Consider the following 21578-nt stretch of genomic DNA (forward strand, 5'->3'; position numbering starts at 1 on the left):
GTGATATTTTTGCTTAAGGTTATCATACTGTCAGAATCTCATACTGGCACATGCTTATTCGACACACTCATAGAGAGTGACATCAATAGTGTTTCTCAGAAGTTCCAAGGTTGCAGAGCTTTCAATATTGCAGAAAATCGACAAAATCCTAAAACCGATATATTACAATTGCTCCCAAACTGTATGCCAGATTTGTTGTTGGGGTCATTGATAGTCACCATGGAAATTTTCACACCGGAGCGCCCCCAAAAAGAGCAACAAATTAACAATTGATAAACTGTTAATAGGACTACGTATTTTCAAATGCAGTGTTTTTGAATGTATGTCAAGGTAAGGTCACGCTACGCGCAGATGGAGAAGTATGTCACAGCACAGTGGAGTGGAAGTTGGATGCTGCTATGTTAAATTGGCACCTTCAAAATGTGACGCTATTAATGAATTCATCCCTTTATGCCCGGGTAACAACGGTTCTACTGTTGGGGCAGGTGTGTACCAGAAGCGTACCCACGCGGCCCGAATTGTTGGGAACGAGGCAAAATTGACATGTTCGGGTGTCCAACGTTCCAGTGTCCCTATATCTGCTACTTAGGTTACCGGAATTCATTTACCGGAATTCATTCCTGCCACAATAAGTGCCCAGAATGATGGAAACCCATTCGATTTCAAAAATTGAGACTTTTTTAAAAACTTCAACCATTTTTCATTTCAAAACTAAACAACTTGCCAACCCCTAGGTGGTAAGTGTGGAACCATTGAATTGCCGGCCAAAAATCATGGGGAAGCCCTGATTTCGAGGTTTCTTATGCTCCTTTTAACAAATCTTGGCCCCAACAACCCAGCACAATTCAGCAAATGTAAACACAGTGGCCACATATAGATAACTCTTTGCCATAAAACGATAACGATAATTATCATCATATAATTTTTGTCAACATAAATAATAAAAACATTCGATAAAAGTCGATTTAAATTAAATTACACCCATGTAATTATACCACCCAAACACCAGGAGGCGCTGATGCGACGTAAAAGCTAGCGCTGAGAGGGTAGTCGGTAGAGGAGGATTTCTTCCCCCAACCGCTAGAGGGAAATGGAGGATAGTATAGGTAAGAGGGAAGAGAAGGAGAGAGGCAGGAGACGCTGGGATGTGGCAAGTTGTGTTGTTGTTGCCATGCATGCGAAAAATAAAACGAATGCATAAAGTAATTTGCGAAAAATAAAACGAATGCATAAAGTAATTACAGGTGTTCTCATTAAGAATACAATAGAAGGAACATAATGACCTGTCACAGAGCAGCGTTAAAGCCTCATACTGTGGACAGACTTATTTTTCTGGCCTTTAACCTTTAAAGCAATGGCTGTCTTGTTTGTTTATTTGTAATTTTGAAACTGAGAGTTTTCTTTGTTGACATTGTCAGAAACCTGAAGACTTCATGCATTACAGGCTTTAACATGTTCCTGAGTGCAAATTAACATTAGGTGGTCTCTTTTTTTTTTTTTTTTTTTTTTTTTTGATGTATGCCTAAATCAGATTATGTGCAATGTTGTGCATTTTGATTACCTCATGTGCAATATCCTGCATTTTGTTCACTTTCATTTTGAGCAATGTTCCTCATATTTGTGAAATGCTGTGTTGTAGCTTGTCACCCATGTATCTTTGTTCTGACGTTACAGATTGGTTAAATCAGCATCTGGTTTTGTCAACTTTCACTCGGGGACAAAAATCAGACTTCAAATTTGAAAGAAAAAAGATGTGCTAATTATCGTGAGAGATCGTCTGATAAGAAAAGTTGTATCGTAATAACAATTTTAGTCATATCGCCTAGGCCTACATATAGATGATTCCTGAAGTTGACAAATTAACTCTTTCCCTCTGTTAGCAGGTCTCTTCTAAGAAAACTATAGATTCCATGTATGATAGTAGTCATGTTTAGATGACGAATGCATCAATGAGGCATGTACAAATACCAATAGGATTTCTGATGCCATCAAACACATTCTGCCACACAACTTAAAAAGGAACAGAAGTCACTTGCAAGCAGGGAGTTATACAAAAAAAAAAAAAAATAGCCTCCAACTTGGAAGGAACAGGTTGTGCAGTTTTACGAAAACCCTGCTACATGTGTGCAAGGCCCATTTAAACAGTGGGAAACATACTGTATATGCTAAGTGTACAGAATAAAAGAACCATTGTTTTGCCTTCCTTATTGCAGCAATGTACCGCATCTGTCAAAAGTGCGTGCATAGTTATTTGCATGATTCCAAATGTGAGTTAGTGCTCCAGGCTGTTGTGCCACTCAAAGATTCTTACGCCCCTGAATATGTCATTAAGGGAAAGTACCTGTGCTGTATTCATTCATGTTTTTTTAACACTAGTTTACAGGATGCATTTCAACATATATCAATATGCTGTGTATGAGATAACGCGTTAAAAAAAAAATTCTCAGAGCCATGCTTTATTCGGAAGGTTTAACAGTTTTAAGAACTGAGAAAAGACCACTACACGAACATATGGGAATTTAACATACCACTGGTGACTCTCAGCACATGTAGGGTTCAGTGCCACTGCATCCTCACCAACCTTCTTTCCTAAGAGAGACATTTTTGTCAAACAGATTTAAAAAGAATGAACACCTACAGTGTGCAATGACAAAAGCTTCTACGCTTAGCAAGTGCTAGTGGCCATTAGCCCTAACCTCATCAAGCACTAAGGGGATTCTGTGAGATGTAAGCCAAAATGTTATTTAAGGATTAGGATAAGGATTTCATTTTTTACTCTTTATAATTGTAGCGACATGTCTTTTAAAGTTCTTCAGCGGTTTCAGACTGGCTGTGATCACACCAGTGGGACTTGCGTATCTTTCCAAGAGAGCATAGATCTGCTGTGAATATTGCTTTTTTTATGCCAAATCTGTAAGCTAGTAAAGTGTAAAGTAGATGTGAAATCGCCTTTTCTTTCCATTTAGTGCCATTTAGAGGATTTGTAGCTAAGTCCTGATTGTGCCTGAAGTGTTTAAACAGCGGATGTGATTTGTGTTTCTTTCTTTCTAACTTTCTACAACAGTATCAAAGTAATTACCATTCCAGGACTTGTGTCATTATGTAAGAGCACTTCAGGGCATTGACAATAAATGCTAAAGGTAAGATCATATTAACTCCAGGATAAATGATTCTGTATGGATTTAAGCACCACATATTCAATATGTAAAAAATTGTAATTGTAATATAGTGCTGGCCAAAAGTATTGGCACCCTTGCAATTCTGTCAGATAATGCTCACTTTCTCCCAGAAAACTGATCGCAATTACAAATGCTTTGGTAGAAATATCTTCATTTATTTTGTTAGCAAAAACACATAAGACAATGGGGGGAAAAAATTAATCGTTATCATTTTACACAAAACTCCAAAAATTGCCCGGACAAAAGTATAACAGCACCTGTTACTTACCTGTGGCTCATATCAGGTGAAGGCACTAACTAAATCACACTTGCATCCAGTTAAAATGGATTAAAGTTTATTCAACCTCTGTCCTGTGTCTTTGTGTGTACCACATTGAGCATGGAGAAAAGAACAAAGATCAAAGAACTGTCTGAGGACTTCAGAAGCAAAATTGTGAGAAAGCATGGCAATCTCAAGGCTACAAGTCCATCTCCAAACACTTGAATGTTTCGGTGTCTACTGTACGCAGTGTCATCAATACTGTAAGTGTAACAACCATGGCACTGTGGCTAACCTCCCTAGATGTGGACGGAAACGAAAAATTGACGAGAGATTTCAACGAAAGATTGTGCGAATGGTGGATAAAGAAGTTCAAGCTGTCCTGTAGTCTGAGGGTAAAACAGTGTCAACCCGTACTATCTGTCGCCAGCTGAATGAAAAGGGACTCTATGGAGGGATGCCCAGGAAGAACTCACTTCTAACCCAGAGACATAAAAAAGTTTGCCAAAACTTACCTGAGAAGGCCAAAAACATTTTGGAGGAATGTTCTCTGTTCAGATGAGACAAAAGTAGAGATTTTTAAAAAAAAAACATCAACATATAATTTACAGGAAAAAATTAGGCCTTCAAAAAGAAGAACACGGTCCCCACAGTCAAGCGTGGCGGAGCTTTCCTGATGTTTTGGGGTTGCTTTGCTAACTCTGGCACTGGACTGCTTGACCATGTGCATGGCATTATGAAGTCTGAAGCCTACCAACAAATTTTGCAGCATAATGTAGGGCCCAGTGTGAGAAAGCTGTGTCTCCCTCAGAGGTCACGGGCCTTCAAGTAGGACAATGACACAAAACACACTTCAAAAACAATTAGGAAAGGGTTTGAGAGAAAGCACGGAAGACTTCGTAAGTGGCCAGCAATGAGTCCAGACATGAATCTCATAGAACACCTGTGGCAATGAGTCCAGACATGAATCTCATAGAACACCTGTGGAGAAATTTGAAAATGGCAGTTTGGAGAAGGCACCCTTCAAATCTCAGACCTGGAGCAGTTGGCCAAAGAAGAATGGTCTAAAATTCCAGCAGAGCATTGTAAGAAACGTATTGATGGATACCGGAAGCGGTTGTTCACATTTATTTTGTCTAATGGTTGTGCTACCAAGTATTAGGCTGAGGGTGCCAATACTTTTGTCAGGCCCATTTTTTGAGTTTTGCGTAAAATGATTTAATTTTTTTTTCATTCTCTTTTTTTTTCATTGCAAGCAAAATAAATGAAGATATTACTACCAAAGCATTCGTAATTGCAATCATTTTCTGGGAGAGATTTAGCATTATCTGACAGAATTGCAGGGGTGCCAGTACTTTTGGCCAACAGTGTATAAGACAGCATAAAAGAGACAATATAAGTACCAGTTTCCGCATGATTCTTCTTTTCCTCAAGCGTACCGCTGATGTCATGAACATCACAATGTGCTCTAATTAGTCGCCAAAGAAATGCAGAGCTCTGTCCGAACTAGAGAGATATCAATGCTTAGTGACTGAAAATATCGGAAAATGGACCAGAAGTTCATATCTGGTCATGTTAACAAACCTCCTCTCGTTGCGTTGTTAAGATGTGCAGACTCTCTCTTTTCTCAGCCTCTGTTCCTTGATGCAAAGAGTCGACTCTCTCAAGTAAACAAGTCAACTTGTCTGTTGTCTCACGCCTTTCCTCCCACTGTTCATCATCGCTTTGTACCTCTTCATCTGAGTCTGTCAGTGCAGTTATGTACCTGTAAAATATGTGATTACTTGGAGGATTTGAAATGTCTTTGCAGCTTTGCAAGTCGTCAAAAGCACAGTAAGAAGAGCTGAAAATAATATTTGTTATTGAGCTCTGTGCGTGGGAATCAAGAACACAGTGCTGTGTAAGCCTAAAACTAAACTTACTTTAATGCTGTCAATGGTTATTTAGAATTTAGACCTTTGTTTACCAACAGAATATGTTCTCATTAGAAGAGCAACCAAGTACAGAGAACACAAGGGACAAGGAGAGATCTCAAAAGAGTTCAGCAAATCTCTTTGGTTACCCTGCAAAAAACACCTCTGTTACCATGCTTACTTCAGCAAGTCTTTGAGCATGCACCCTAGCTTATTCAGAATGTAGCAGCAGACTGGGCCGATAGGAAACTTCCATCTGTAACAATCATTGATTGATTCAAACAGGGTCTTTTCTGACTGGATATCCGCCCTGTGCTCCGTCGCGGGTCGCTGGCTGGGTGCCGGTGTATCAGCTGGGTGCATCGGCGGGGGACCCTGCCCTGCCCTGGGCTTGGTGGGCTGCTGGGGGTCCCGTGGCGTGCCATGCCGGTTGGGGGGCTGTGGCTCGTGGTCCCGGCAGGGGTGGGGTTTGTGGTGCGTCCCCTCTTGCCATCCCTGAAGGCTGGTAGATGGGTGCGCGGGTGGCCCGGGGGACCAACCTGGATCCCGGAGGCGGGGGGGGGGGGGGTGGGGGGGGGGGGTGATGGCTCCTTTGCTGGGCTGTGGGAGGAGGGAAGGGCTGCGCTGAACCCCAACCCCCAAAACTGCCATATGCCAAAAAATACCTGCCATATACCAAAACACCTGTCATTTGTCAAAAAACTGCAATCTGCCAAAGGATATTTTGCCATATGTAAAAAACTGCCATATGTCAAAAAACTGCCATATGCCAAAAGCCATTTTGCCAAATGCAAAAACAACTGCCATATTCAAAAACAAAAACAAAAAAAACAGCCATTTTGCCATATGTCAAAACAACTGCCACATGCTAAAAAATGCTGCCATATGCCAAAAGCCATTTTGCCATATGTCAAATAAACTGCCATATGCCAAAAGCCATTTTGCCATATCTCAAAAAAACTGCCAAATGCCAAAAGCCATATCTCAAAAAAAAAAACATAAGCAAAAACAACTGCCATATGTGAAAACAAAACAAAAAAAACTGCCATTTTGCCATATGTCAAAAGAACTGCCATATGCTAGAAAAACTGCCATATGCCAAAAGCCATTTTGCCATATGTAAAAAAAAAACTGCAATATACTAAAAGCCATTTTGCCATATGTCAAAAAACTGCCATATGCCAAAAAAATTGCCATATGCCAGAAGCCATTTTGCTATATGTCAAATACCATTTTCCGTTCTCGCTGTCTGTCCAATTGTGCAATGCCCCCTTTAGTCCATTCAGTACTTTTACTAAAATCAAACTACGATTGTATATATTTGAATATCAAAAGCCCAAAGATTCCCATGATGGATGTTGGACAAGATAAACAAGAAGCTGCTGTTTTCAAAGGAGACTGCAAGTTGATCAGGCTTGCCTGTTACTAAACAATATTCTCATGCTTAAGTCAACAGCTCTCCAATGACATGAATGCATTTGAAAAAAAGGGGGAAAAAAGAAGCTGTAATGTCCTTGAGCTACAGCAGAATGACGTCAATGAATGCAGCAGGTACTGTTCTGAATTACAAGTTTCTACAAGAAGTTTAAATGAAGCCTCTGACAGCTTGGCACACATACATGCTGATTGATGTTTTTTATTATTATTAAGGGAGTTGGCACTCTAGAAGCTGTGGTAACATAAGGAAGAACTATAACTTGACAATATTATCTGACAATATTGAGCATTTTTGCCATTTGATCTAATCAGAATCAATGGGTAAATTGTGCAATAGGCTCCCTCAGTGGGAGAGCAGTATAATCCCTAAAGGGGTGGAATTTTATCCCTTTATCGTTCCTACTCTCCCCACACCCTTGGACCACACAAATAACATGGCAGAACAAATTACTTCATTAGAAAAGGTAAGGATGATGTGATTTCAATAATCTCGGTATACGATGTTGGCAAAAGCATATCTTAAATCCTGCGAGTAACATGGCAACTAGAGACCTTACAGACTGACATTTTGTTTGCTACTAAGTTAACCAACCACTAACAATGATCTCAAACGCAGCATCTGCATTTCAACTACACCTACTAAACTGAATATTCAATGTCTACATGTGTGTAAGATGACAAACAAATCCTAGTGTGAAGTTTTAAATGGGTGGGGAGGAGCAGTCCGACAGTGATTTAAGATTCAGTGACACATACAGGTATTTTGTGATGTCCTCTTGGCACTGCTTGTACATTAGTTCTTCAACAAAGTAGCACAGGTCCAATCAGGTTAAGTAATCGAAGGAACACCCAGGAAGAACATTCTGCCCAACTGCAAAAGACTTAAAAGCCTGACTTAATCCCAACCATTCAAAAAGTGAGTGTTTTTAGAGAATACATTTGAATGGCTGTTTATGTTGCAGAGGCTGAAGTCAAGGCATTTGGCTGTTAATATAGATGAAGAATAAGCATGGGGTCCTTCATGAGGCTGCTGTTTACACTAGTTTCTTGACAGTTCTCAATGCCTTTGTTAAACACTGTGAATACATTCATAGTTGTTTTTTGTTTTTGTTTTAGCTTTACATATGATACTAGTACACATTAAACGTGAGAACTTATAGGTACCCCATGATAAGATTTACGATACATGGGTCATGATAACGATGATCTTACAGTATAGCGAATCGGCGATACAACAATTATCGATACATGGGTCAGGAAATCATTCTGGGATATTCTACAAGACAACTACTAAACAGAAAAAACATCTCCTGTAAATTGGAATAAGTTTATCAACAGTAGACATGCAATCCAATTGAAGTGGAAGGGTGGCATCCCTCCCACTTCATACGAATTGGACGTCTATGGTCGTCAGTGACAACCAATGGCAGGCAAAGAGCTCATTTTAGCGCATTTACAGGTCACGTCCTGTTGATTTTGTGTTACTGAAAAGGAAGTGACTAACAATGTCCCTAAATGGATATGAAGTGACACAAATCAACAGGAAGTAACCTGTAAATGCCCACAAAAGACTGTCGGTGAATGCGCTGGTTTCAGTGCCATTGACAGCGCTAGACGTCCAATCCAGTCAAAATGAATTGGATGTCTAGTAAGGGAGTTCTAAAAAAATTTATTATTAGATGCATCGCGATTCAACACGTGACGATTTGATTACGATTCATAAAGGTTAAAAAACGATGATTTTCCCTCATAACTTTATGACAGCCGCTTGTAGCGGAACGAAATTCAAGACACGTGTACCGCCCGGACACCTTTAACGTATGCACACACAACGTTATGATGGATGCTGCCGGTTACTGAGCGAGAGATTTATTCCTTTTCAAAAGACTGGAAAATAAAATTGTGTTTAAAATAAATTTGTGTATGAGACAGCCAGGGACCCGGCGGTCGCGCTTCTGTGCCAAAGGTATTTTTTGGAGTGAGAGGGGAAGAGAGATAGTTCATTGCTCCTTGTCTTTCAGATGTCCAGCAGTAGTTTCAAGTCATGTCAATTTAAAAATGTCCTGAGTGTGTTGCTAAGACCCCTGTGCGTCTATAAGAGATGAGTACACAAACCCTCTTGTACTGGTTAGCCTTTATTGTTGTTGTTTTTGGGATGTTAACAGTTAGCGCCTAGCGCTAAGCTAATTAGCTAATTCGCTAACGTGTATTTCATATGCAGAACGTGTAAAACCATGATTAAGTTCAGTGGTAACACTACAAACATGCGAAATAGTACAGAAATCTGTGAAAACAAAGTATAATGGTTAAAAGAAGTCTTATTTCTAAAGACACTTTGTTTCCAGAAAATGTGGAATTCATTCCACCTATGTAAATGTTATTGTATTGTTGAGAGAAATAATTACTGCCTTTAAAATGGTTAATGTTTTTGCACTTTCTTGTAAAAAAATTAAAAAGCAGCTTAAGGGCAGCTTTTTGTTGTATGGGCACGTTTCCATCGTTGAATCATTCGGATATTTTAAACAAATAACGGACATAAATTTGTTTTGCTACTTTATTAATTAGTAATGTACGATGCAGGAGGAAGCGTCTTCTGAAGATAGTACACAAGAAAGTCCGCAAACAGTCTGCTGAAGATATGCCAACAAAGCACATGGATTACTGGAATCATGTCCTATGGTCTGATGAGACAGGCAGGCTTTCTTGTGTACCGTCTTCAGAAAAAGCTTTCTCCTGGGGTGACAACCATGCACACCAATTTGATGTAGAGTGCAGCGTATGGTCTGAGCACTAACAGGCTGATCCCCCAACTCTTCAATCTCTGCAGCAATGCTGACAGCACTCCTGTAACGAGTCATATGACATTTTGGAGGAAAAATGACACGAAGTACTCAATTTGGACATTTAGGGATGTACGTACAGTGCTGCTCAAAAGTTTGTGAACCCCCTCAACATTTTGGAATTTTCTATTATTTCAACCTGATTTCCTAATCAATCAATTCAGTAGTTTTTTTTTTGTTTTTTTAACAGTTGTGTTGTCGAGACTAAATTAAAAAGAGTTTTCATCAACTGATGAAGGTGCAAAATTGAACTGTTTGGTCACAACCAAAACCGCCATGTCTGGCGAAAAGTCAACACTGCATACCACCAAAAGAACCTTCTCCCAACAGTGAAGCATGGAGGTGGGAATGTCAAGATCTGGGCTTGCTTTTCATCCTCAGGACCTGGACAACTCCACATAGTCCAGGGAATCATGAATTCTGAGGAATATTGTCAAATCCTAGAACATAACCTGACGCCATCTGTTTTGAAGTTAAAGCTTGGCAGAAGGTGGATCATGCAACATGATAATGATCCAAAGCATTCCAGCAATACAACCAAGGAATGGCTGAAAAAGAAAAAGATTCGTGTTCTGGACTGGCCCAGTCAAAGTCCTGACCTAAATCCCATTGAAATGCTGTGGCGGGACCTGGAGCGAGCAGTTCATGCCAGACGCCCATCAAACCTCTCTCAACTGACTGCGTTCTGCAAGGAAGAATGGGCAAAAATCCCCCAAAGTAGATGTGAGAGGCTGATTAGTCACTACAGAAACCGTTTGGTTGAGGTAATCTCTGCAAAAGGAGGCGCAATATCCTATTAACTGAAGGGGTTCACATACTTTTGCACACATGATATCTGAGTTTTTCTTAAATCAACCACTTTTGTTAAATAAAGAATGACAATATAACTATTTCTTTTGTTTCAGTCCATTATTTGGAATGTCAGTATTGTGGATTTGGGTATAACTTAACATTTAATAAGGTTATTTTAGTTTTTTTTACAAAAAATCTGACCATCGCTGTGGGGTTCACAAACTTTCGAGCAGCACTGTAGTTTCTAAGGGGTGTACTCACTTTTGTTGCCTTGGGTTTAGATATTAATGGCTATATTTTGAGTTGTTTTGAGGAGAAAATAAATTAACTCTACTATATAAGCTGCACACAGACTGCTTTTCATTGTGTCAAAGTGTCATTGTGTCGGTGTTGTCCCATGAAAAGATATAAATATCTGCATAATGCGAGGGGTGTACTCACTTTTGTGATACACTGTAAGTGCTCCTAGTGTATAAAGGCCCATCTGAGGCAACTTCATTTTTTTGTTGACATTTTTCTGTACTAAAACCCTATTTTTGACTTAAAAGGACTGAACGTAAGCAGAATAGGTTTTCAGCATACTTTACATGTGTAGATACATGCAGTACAGATATGGCATGTGGAGTTGCTCATAAAATGTTAGCACTAAGCAGTTTATGTATTTTATTTGATTTGTACTTATTATGCATTTTCTTCTAATTTGTATGGATGCAGTACCTGTGTGTCACAGCAAACAACAAAGTTTCTTTAAAATTTGAACAAAGTTAACAAGCATACCATGCGTCCCAAAATGTCAATACTCACCCTCCCTCACTTTCCGCTTCTTCAGAGCTACGGCCACCTGCTGCGGCTCCAACAATGCTGCTTCCAGCCCTTTTCCTTCGTATAGGTGTGGTCCTGTGGAGAGGAGCAACTCGATGGATCTCCGCTCTATCGCCTCCTCTTAGCTCTTCAGCAACGTGACCATGTCGCATCGGCAAGGAATTTTTCAATGCCTTCATTTCATCCTTCAACTCCGACACACACTGAAGAAGAGCCTCAAGGCGGTCCATTACTGCCATCTGATCGCCAGATATACCGGGACTAGCGATTAACGTCATGCCGGTCGCAAGTTCATTATTAGTGTGCAGGTAGCGCGCTGGCAAAGAGGCTCTCCGTCTTGTCTTGTAGCCCTGATAACACGCAACAGCCAGACCAATGCCCGCCACTCCAGCCAAGGCTCCCAGAATTAGGACTTTGCTGTCTGTTTGAGACATCCTGGAAATCTGAATATAAAGGACACATTTGGGTTACTAATTGTGGAGATGGAGGAGGAAAATTGACACCAATTCAATCAGTAGAAAAGATTATTACAGGTAGAGAGAGACTGATATATCGGGCCGATATTTGGAAATTTGACATATATCGGTATCTGCCGACCGGTTGATATGAAAAAGTCCATATAAAACTAGGGATTGCGCCATTGTTCAGAGGATCGGAATCGGGTGAAAAGGATCAGGTTTTTAATTAAAAAATATATATATTAGGGCTGTCAAACGATTAAAATTTTTAATCGAGTTAATTACAGCTTAAAAATTAATAAATCGTAATTAATCGCAATTCAAACCATCTCTAAAATGTGCCATATTTTTCTGTAAATTATTGTTGGAATGGTAAGATAAGACGGATATATACATACAACATACTGTACATAAGTGCTGTATTTGTTTATTATAACAATAAATCCACAAATGGCATTATTAACATTCTTTCTGTTTAAGTGATCCACGGATAGTAAGACTTGTAGTTCATAAAAGATAAATGTTATAGTTACAAGTTATAGTAATTTTATGTTAAAACCCCTCTTCATATTTTCGTTTTAATAAAATTTGTACAATTTTCAATCAAAAGTAGAGTTAATATAATAATAAGAAGAATAAAAATAACAATAATAAGAATTGAGTGACCAAACTCTGAGTAATGCCAGTTCACTTTGCATTGTTGTTTAGCTGTGTGAGAATAGGGCCTCATTACTACAGACTGAAGTGCTTTTTTCTTTTTGTGAACATTATTCACTAAATGATACTTCTGTTTATTGTGAAGGAGTTGCAGAAGCTTATGCCAATAAACGGCGCAGCCCAAAGAACGCCTGTGTCCACTCGCCTTTATAACAGATGTACTGTATCTCTGTGCATATCTTACCCAAAATACAACAAGACACACATAATTGCCACTAAAAGAAAGCAAAATTACCAAAATATGTGTGGAGCACAAAGCAACAGCATAAACGTCTCACAACTATTAATTCTCCCACTATTAGAAGGAATAACATTAGTATGGAACGGCCCTGCGCTGCCCCCAAGCGGCCGGTGGCATTCTCTTCACTCTTAATGTCCATAAACGGCGTCATTGAAATCTGTTTGAGGCAATGCGAGAGCGGCTCATTCGGTGCATGCTTTAATTGCGTCAAATATTTTAACGTGATTAATTTAAAAAAATAATTTATGCCCGTTAACGCGATAATTTTGACAGCCCTAATATATATATGCTTTTCTGCTTCATGCTCGTACAGCCTCACTCTCCCTCCAGCTGCTTTTCTTGGTCAACAGTGCACTGCAAGTTTTGCTTGTTAAAGATGAGTGACAGGCGTTGAAGCTTTGATCTTGCCACAAAAGCTTGGCAGCGCTACCTCCAAAGACGACAAATGTGTCAATCGTCGTTTAGCTTGTTAAACACTAATGTGCTGTGGCAACTCATTAAGTGTGTGTACAAGGCTGTTCTCAGCACTGAAAGGATTTGACTGTAGTCATCAATGAATCATTTATTAAAGAAAGTATTTTTCTATGTTATTCTTGTTTAAAGGGATCCACGGATAGAAAGACTTGTGGTTCTTAAAAGATAATCGTTATTATGAATTAGAATAATTTGATATCGAAACCCCTGTTGATGTTTTTGTTTTTACACAATTTGTAAAATTAGTTTAACTAGTAGGTCACCATTGTTGTTGACGTCACAGGGCGGTGACGTCACATGGTTACGCTGTCGGGCTTCCGGAGTATGACTCGAGTGACAGAAAAATGTCATCTGTTCAACCCTTTCAATTTGAACCCGAGAGGAACATTAATGAGCATGACAGCACTGTCAATATTTCACCAAACGAGCAGCATAAGCAAAATGAACAGGAAAGACGGTATGAGACGAAAGTAGGGGGAAAAAAACGGTGTTCTGCCAAAATGTGCCACACCGGCAAAATGTCCACAAGAGGCAAATTGGACACCCAAAGTACTACCGGGTTTCAGCTTGTTTTGTTTAGATCAGGGGTGGGCAAACCGGTCCTCGAGGGCCGCAGTGGGTCCTGGTCTTTGTTCAAACTTATTCAGCACAGACAGTTTAGCCAATGAGGTATCAGTGGAAACAAGAAGCACCTGACTGAAATCTACTGATTGCACTTGTAAGAAAACGGATTGGTGAAAAGCTGTCCTCATGATGGGTATGAACAAAAACCCGCACCCAATGCGGCCCTTTGTGGAACAGTTTGCCCACCCCTGGTTTAGATGCATACAGACAAAACATACTAATGATGCCTTAAGAAAATACTTAACCGTAATAATCAAATAAGGGTGGTTTAAATATGCTGCGTGAATAATGTGGTCAATAGATCAACAATCTGGTTCAATGTTAGCACAGTAAAGCACAATGTTTAAAAGTATGAGAGGGAAACACATGTAAAAAGAATTTTGAGGCAATGAAAAGGTCATAAAAGACTCAATAAAAACACAAATAGCAAGTACTTGTCGCTTTTAACCAATGAGCATGTGTTGGAAGTCTCGCCGCGTATTAGGAATTGCAGTAACCCGGTAGTATTCGTCCGGTGACAGTGACAATCTACGTCATCACCCCGAGCGTCCATTGGGCGCTTAAAGCACGGTGCCTTCCGTAGGTCAAAACATGTAGTAAATATTATAGATTTTTAAATCAAAGGCAATATTTTATGTGTTCCTAATATATTTTAGTAAAAGAGAAAAATTGTGGCTTATCAGAGCCTACAAGTCTTTAAGTCCGAGGTTCCGTTTAAAAATAATTCGCATTATGAAGGCGGTACGGTGGGTCAGTAACATGTTTTAAAACTTTTTCTTGGAACAACACTTTTTTCCGGGAAGCTAATTATTTAAAACTTTTTTTTCAACTTAATATAAGATGTTTCTGAGTCTAGAAAATTCGGGCACTTCTGGAGCTATTATTTTATATTTGTGTGATTCAATAAACATGCTTTAGGCATAACAATGAAGTTCGGTGTTTGCGTTATTCTATTTTTTAAGCCGATTTTTACACTTTTACTGCGAATGAATACTGGCTCCAAAAATCGATTATCGGCCCCTCCAACTACTAATAATCGTTATCAGTCCTGAAAAACTCGGTCGATCTCTACCCACAGGTGTTATTACAAACTGCAATAAGTGTAACATTAGTCACAACTGCCAAACGTGCCTCCCAAAAAATCTAGAGTATTCTAGGTTTTTAGCAGGTGGAGGAGCCATGTTGAAATACTTTGTTCTGATGGAGTTGTAAGAATAACACATCATGAATACGTTAATGTCGATAAATCAAAAAAGAAAACGTATGTCAAACACCTGCATCATCATCTAAATTGTTAAAATGGAATGCTGAATCTAAACATGAAACACTGTGAGAGCTAATTAGCCAGCATACAGCAGTCCGCCTGTTTGTCAAAGACAATGTTTCTGCCTTGAGTTTAAAAAAAAAAAAAAAAATTATATACCTACAGCTGTAATCTGACGTGTGCTGTTAGCTGGTTTCCCAGTCAAGGACGTAAACAAAGTTACTGGCCCTGTTTAACACTGTTGTGAACACGGAGCATAACGACAATCAATTTTGCAATACACATCCTGTTACTTCAAACACAAAACAAATGTCGATGTTATTGTAGATCTGAAGATTAACAAGGAAACGCCTGCATGGAATCGGTTAGTCCAGGTCTGTGGTGCATCAAACAAAACAGTCCGTACAGTTTCGAGGCAGTAAATATTGGTTCCGCATAGCAAAACTGCGAATATTATTGTTTTTTAAAAATATTTTTTATTTTTATTTTTATATTAACACATTTATACAATTTTACAAAAAAAAAAAAAAAAAAAAAAAAAAAAAAAACGGGCTTACAAAATTGCAACATTTTACAAGAAAAACACGAATAACACTCTACCATAATATATAACTTCCTACTTGCTTGCCATATGTTTGTATTCATACACACGTGCGGATATTATTGTTATTCCACTGGCCAGCATATTTTCAGTTGTCAAGTTTTTTTTTTTGTTTTTTTTAAAAAAATGATTCTATACTATTTTTAGTCGTTGATTTCAAATCTGGCTTCATTTTTTTCCTTCAATTGGAATTTATATATTTATAAATATTAGAATTTTCATGTATTTTCACCCAATACCAGTTTAACTTTTCAGTCTTTTGCGTAGTCAAACACATTTTTGTGAATCGTTGTCAACATTAGCTTGTCACAGTTGACCGATTTTCACAAATTGGAACACTTTGGCAGCAGTGCAGTCCAGTATATCAAATGTCACATTGTCCCTATTGTTGGTCCCTCCTGTCTCTGCATTTGTCTAAAGCATGGCATAACAGGTATTAACTTTCTACACATTGTTACATTTGAGCTACTTTTTAAGTGCCAGACTGCCAGCTATATGCCCACTTTAAAAAAAAAAAATGCAAAATTACATTTTTACTTATTTGCACACAAAAAAAAAGAGAGAGAAAGAGAGGAAGAGTGTAGTTTTGCAAAGGGACGGCAGGGACATATAACTACCAACTTTTCAGGATGCTCAAATTGTCCCCACCAACTTTTAAGCCACCTTATTCGCATTATATAGTGAGTTAAATTCTATGGGCAATTTAGATTGTCTTCCCATATGTTGTAAGGATAGAATAGACTTTCCATTATTAAGTGAATTATTTTCATTGTGCTCGGACTTACATTTATCCCTTTTCACTTGCTGAATGTGCCGGTCCATTTTTTCCCACTCAAAGGCACGTTTGATTGGCTAATGACTTGAACACAACCCGGTCACAACTCCTCCACGCCCTTCGAAGAGGAGGGATATTACAATTTTTTTTTTCGGCCAGCACAAGGCACTGTAGATAATGTAAAAAGACGTCAATGTTTACCAAAAGTCCAACCTGCATCATAGTTAGCATAGCATTAATCTGTGTGAACTTGCTATCTTGCAAAACTACAGAAGAAGAAACAACAACGAAGTCAAGCTAGCCGTCCCTCATTTGGATCATTGTTTGCATTATGTGCATTACTGTAATGCAGTACTTCTCAAATAGTGGGGCGCGCCCCCCTGGGGGGGCGCAGAGCGATGCCAGGGGGGGCGCATGTGTCCTCGGGGAACATGCTTTTTTCTTTTTTTTTGCCGGACTGGAATAAAGTGTACTTGCACATCCACTCAGTGGGTGGCAGTGGCGCTTTCATTTTCAGAGTGCGTGCAGTATTTTTGAACTAAGGAAGAGCACTCAGCACACAGAAAACAGACATGAAGAGCAGTACGCCGCCGCCGTTTTCGAAAGCCGTTTTCCGACCGGACTCACTCACACAGCGACCCACTGTCTTGTCCGGTTCTCACGTCGCCGCCCGAGAAGTGCCATTTTCGGCTTGGGATCGTCACGACGACCGCCCTCACCTACGGTTCTACCTCGGCCGCCGAGAATGCGCTTTTTTCGGGCCGTTTGCCTTTTAGCTTTGACTTTTAATACAGTGGGGTGATGAGGAAAGACTACTGTTTACTGTGTCTGAAAATAATTATAGCGGACTGCCAGAAGCCAAATCATTTAAGACGCCACTTAAAGACATTCGACCCCAATCTCATAGATAAGCCGCTTGATTGTTTTTCAGCGAAAACGTGCCGAATATTGCCAACAATAGTCCTGCTTTGTCAGTGTTATATCAGTAAACCAGTGAGCGTTGTTAGCATGCTCATTGCATAATGACTCCACACCATTGCAAAGGAGGTAATACTGAGTGTGAGCAGCAAAAATAAAAACTGTCCTTCTGTCCAAGGACACTCTTTTTTTCCTTTATTCATTTTTGTTTTTTCGGTCAATTTTTTTGGCATATTGTCCTCATGAGTAAATGTTTCTAATCAATTTGAATTTGTTATTATTTACGGATTTTATTACATTTTATTTTTCTGTATCAAATGGTCAAAAATACCTTGAGTGTATTTTTACAGTTTGAATGTGACTTTTTTTTTTTTTTTAATTCAGGCAAATTGATGCACGTCAAGTCTTCTCTGTTACAAACAAAACAATGTTAATAAAGTTATACTTTATTATAAGTTGATCTGTTACTTTTTTTCTTTATTAGAAAAAAAGGACACAATGTTAGGCAGATGCGTATTTATAATAGTAATTTTATAGACGAAGTATACTATTTACAGTGGTGGCGGAGAGTTTGGGGGGGCGCGAAACATTTACGTCTTGCTTGGGGGGGCGTAACAGAAAATAATTGAGAAGCACTGCTGTAATGCAACGTGGTGGTGGCTTTAGAGTGCAAGTCCCAAGAATGGGTCCACTTTAGAGGGACACTGAAATGAACATGAACTTACATGAAAAAAAAATCTGTGAAATGGAAATCACACATTGGAATTTCATGTGAGTACTTTGGTTCGATTCTTGGGGTTGTCTAGGATGCCTCAGATGTAGATCGGTCCAGGATATCTCAGGTTTTTTTTTTCCCAAATCACTTTTATATTACAATACTTTAGTTTCAGTCTAGGGGTGCTCCAGTGTCCCCCAGAAGTGGACCCATTCTTGGATAGCTCCGCATTTTTTAGTAAAGGGACTTGAACTTGTTTCTTTAGTAGTTTTTGAACACAACATTGTATCACATGAACCAATTCACAAAAAAAGTTTATTTAAGTCAATACAGAGTTATTTTTGCTTTGATCATTTCGCCTATCAGTTAATTGGGTTCAAATCCGCGAGAAATGTGGCCCTGACCCCCGTTTAATAATGTTTGGTCTTATTAATCATCCATCCCTAGCAAAAAGTGTTCATGCAGGTTATGCTGATATCATTCCTACCAATGTTGAGACCAAACCTACGCCCTTGAGAGAGAGAATAAGAGAGAGAGCGAGAGAAAGCTTACAGATTTGGATTTAGCACCCAAACATTTTTAGGAACAAATAATGCAACATGTTTTTGGTTAACTAGTGTTGTAATCATCATTATTATACAACAAAGCATGCTTACAAAGCTCATTTCTCACTTCAGTTTGGGAAAAAAAAGTTGTTACCGCTTCATTTTTCCGTCTACATAGTGTTAATGATTTTTCACACAAAAGGATGCTGACCTTTTCATGAACAAAAAAAAAAGACTTTTATTATTTTGCAGTAAATATAGTCACTTACCTCTGCAATTTCCGTCTCCTGCTTTCTGTTCAAGGGACACTGACTGTATGTGCTGACCAAAAGCTTATTATCACATCAACCTTGGACCTGTAGTCAGTGCAGCCCTCAACAAAGTTTATTCAAGCATTATAAATAAAGTGAATGGAGGACAGGATTTGGCTGAATATTAATTTTCCTGTTTGGGAGTTGTTGTTTTTTTATATATAAAAAGAATGTGTAACTTTACTAAGCAACAGGTTAGAGGATCACAACAGGTTGAATGCAGCTTGAAGTTCTTTTACATAATGGTGTACGCTATGTGCAGTTTCTCTCAAGCAGTTTGAACAGAGTATTGTTCTTTTGTCCACAACCTGCATTCTGCCAGCAGCGAACAAAAACCTTCCTGCAATGTTAAAGCCTGGTTGTGAGTGGCTTTCTGCTCTACGTTTGTTCTTCAGGCCTTGATATAGCGATAAGTGGGGGCGTGTACAGTTGTGGCCTTGTTCCCATTAGGTCAAATGCAACAGATAAGTAGATACTGTCAACACTAATTTCACCATTGCACACACATCTGCTCAAATACACATTCTGCACTGGAACACATGAAGTGGCCATAGATTTTCTTTATTGCATGCAAAACCACACTACATTTAACAAACCATGCATGTGAAAAAAAGAGTGTGACTAAAGGTCACACAACCACACACCCCCCTTCGCATCGGGAATATAGGCAACTTCAGCATCTGTTGTATGGAGGGTTGTAATTATCTTGTTTAACTAAAATTACAGAAACTTCAGTAGTGCTACTGATTTGACATTTTTTTTGAGTAAAGTTTTGCTCACTTGCTTGCACTCCATCTATCAAAACTTGAGTTCAGATACAAAAAATGAAGGGTGGATATTCTTGGGTGTAGTGCACCCTTCTAAACTTGACATCAGTCTGGTTGCTAATGTTTGACAGTCACTGCCCTCTAGTGTATGTTATAAAATTTCACTTTCCTGTTTTGAGAATAAAAACAACTTTTAATGTTATTGATTTCTGCATTAGATTCATACGAATTAATGTGCAGTTCTACAATTTTTGACCAAATTGCACAATTTACTCATCAAAAATTCCAGAATGGTAAGGGGCATAAAAGTTGTATACAGAATTTGCCAAAAACTTAGTTTCCCCAAAATTCGCCAAAAACTGTCCCATTCATTTCTAATGGGACACCATTGACAGCAATGTACGTCCAAATTTCCCATTCATTGTCAATGGCAGGAAAGCATACGTAGGTCCTTGTCATTTTTTACAACGATTGTTTACAATGACCGCCCATTGACATTCAACAGACCATTGACTGCCATGCACGTCTATGCCATTGACGGCCATGTTCGTCCAAATTTCCCATAAATTTTCTAATTTTGATCAAAAACCTACCATTACAGCCCACTGACATTCAACTGGTACCCAAGTAAGTCGATGCCATTGACGGCATTGCAACAGCCGTGTCCCTCAAATTCCCAGATAAACAGGAATGTGACCTGATATCAATGGGACATGTTCCCCAAATGTCCCCAGATCAACAGGATGTGTCATGTAAATCTCCCCAATTCAAAATGAAGTGATCTGATATCAGCAGGAAGTGACCCAACATCAACAAGATGTGTTCCAAACATTTCCCCAAATTAACAGAAAGTGACCTGATATCTACAGGAAGTGTCCCCGAAATGTCCGTAAATCAACTGGGCGGGTCTTAGATCTGTATCTACCACAGCAAAGCTCCATCGTAATTTCTCCAGAAATTGCAGTTTCTAGTTATAAATAATATTTGTACTTTTCCTGTAATGTACATAAGTAATATTTAAGTTTTGTTTGAGAACATTTTTCCTTCCAAATTTAAATTTTAGAGTGTCCATTTAGTTATATTTGTGAATGACTGTTTTTCTCTCTATGATTGGCATATGATCAATTCAAAGTGTACCCCATCTCTTGACCAGTCAGCCATTGCCAGTTAATGACGTCATGTTTTTATGAACAACATACAATTCTTGGGATTTGTTCTGTAAATGAATTTATGCATATTATTTTTTTATTTTCTACATTTTTAAAAAAAACGTCTCTATATTATTATTATTATTTTCTAAACACGAGAGGTGCCGGATCTGCCCAAATAAGTCCAGGAACACAGGGAGGCCAAAATCAAGAGGTGCCGGATCCTGTTCCGGCAGGATCTGGCACAAATTAACTCCTGCAGTCAGCTGAGAGGAGCTATGGCACCCCCACGACCCTACTGTTGAGAAGCAGGGCGGGTAATGGATTGATGGATGGGCCTTTGGTGCCAACCAGCCGCAACGACTCAATTTAGCCAACAGAGGGAACCAAATAACATTATATGATCATTTTAAACTTCCTGCTTGTAGGCGTGTGCACAAGTCAAGTCTTTAAATAAATATCTTGGGTTCTACTTCTACAGGGAGCAAAAGATGGGGTCAGGGTTTTGACCAATCACATAAAATTCCATCGTGGTCATGGGTGGGGTTGGTAAAAGATGAGGGTCATACACTTTTCACTGACCTGTGAGCTTTAGGCACAATTCATCAGCAAGCCCATGTATCTTTTCCTGCAAAGGTGAATCTGTTTGGGCACTTGTATAATATCTCACTTATTTAAAATAGACCAAAACACAAGCGGCAACCATTAATTTTTAGTTTTACATCAATGATAAAGAGCTCAATAATATAAAATGACATCCTACAGCATTTTCAGAGGA

At 39.0% G+C, this 21578-nt stretch overlaps 1 protein-coding gene across 2 annotated transcripts in view; it reads right to left on the reverse strand.

Annotated features, from left to right (window-relative positions):
* LOC130923198 (regulator of microtubule dynamics protein 2) overlaps positions 1 to 15400 on the reverse strand; it is a 37428-nt gene extending 22028 nt beyond the window's left edge. Inside the window, exons 1-5 of one of the 2 annotated variants that reach the window (XM_057848716.1) lie at positions 15184 to 15400; positions 11225 to 11685; positions 5023 to 5203; positions 4842 to 4944; positions 2529 to 2589 (exon numbers count right to left, since the gene is read on the reverse strand). In XM_057848716.1, the coding sequence (XP_057704699.1) occupies positions 2529 to 2589; positions 4842 to 4944; positions 5023 to 5203; positions 11225 to 11676 (797 nt within the window). In that variant the 5' untranslated portion in view covers positions 11677 to 11685; positions 15184 to 15400. Of the gene's footprint in view, positions 1 to 2528; positions 2590 to 4841; positions 4945 to 5022; positions 5204 to 11224; positions 11686 to 15179 lie in introns of both variants that reach the window. The other variant, XM_057848717.1, reaches the window with a different exon arrangement.
* Positions 15401 to 21578: the final 6178 nt, after the last annotated feature.

The sequence above is a fragment of the Corythoichthys intestinalis genome, chromosome 10 (genome assembly GCF_030265065.1).
Source record: "Corythoichthys intestinalis isolate RoL2023-P3 chromosome 10, ASM3026506v1, whole genome shotgun sequence".
NCBI classification, from domain to species: domain Eukaryota; kingdom Metazoa; phylum Chordata; class Actinopteri; order Syngnathiformes; family Syngnathidae; genus Corythoichthys; species Corythoichthys intestinalis.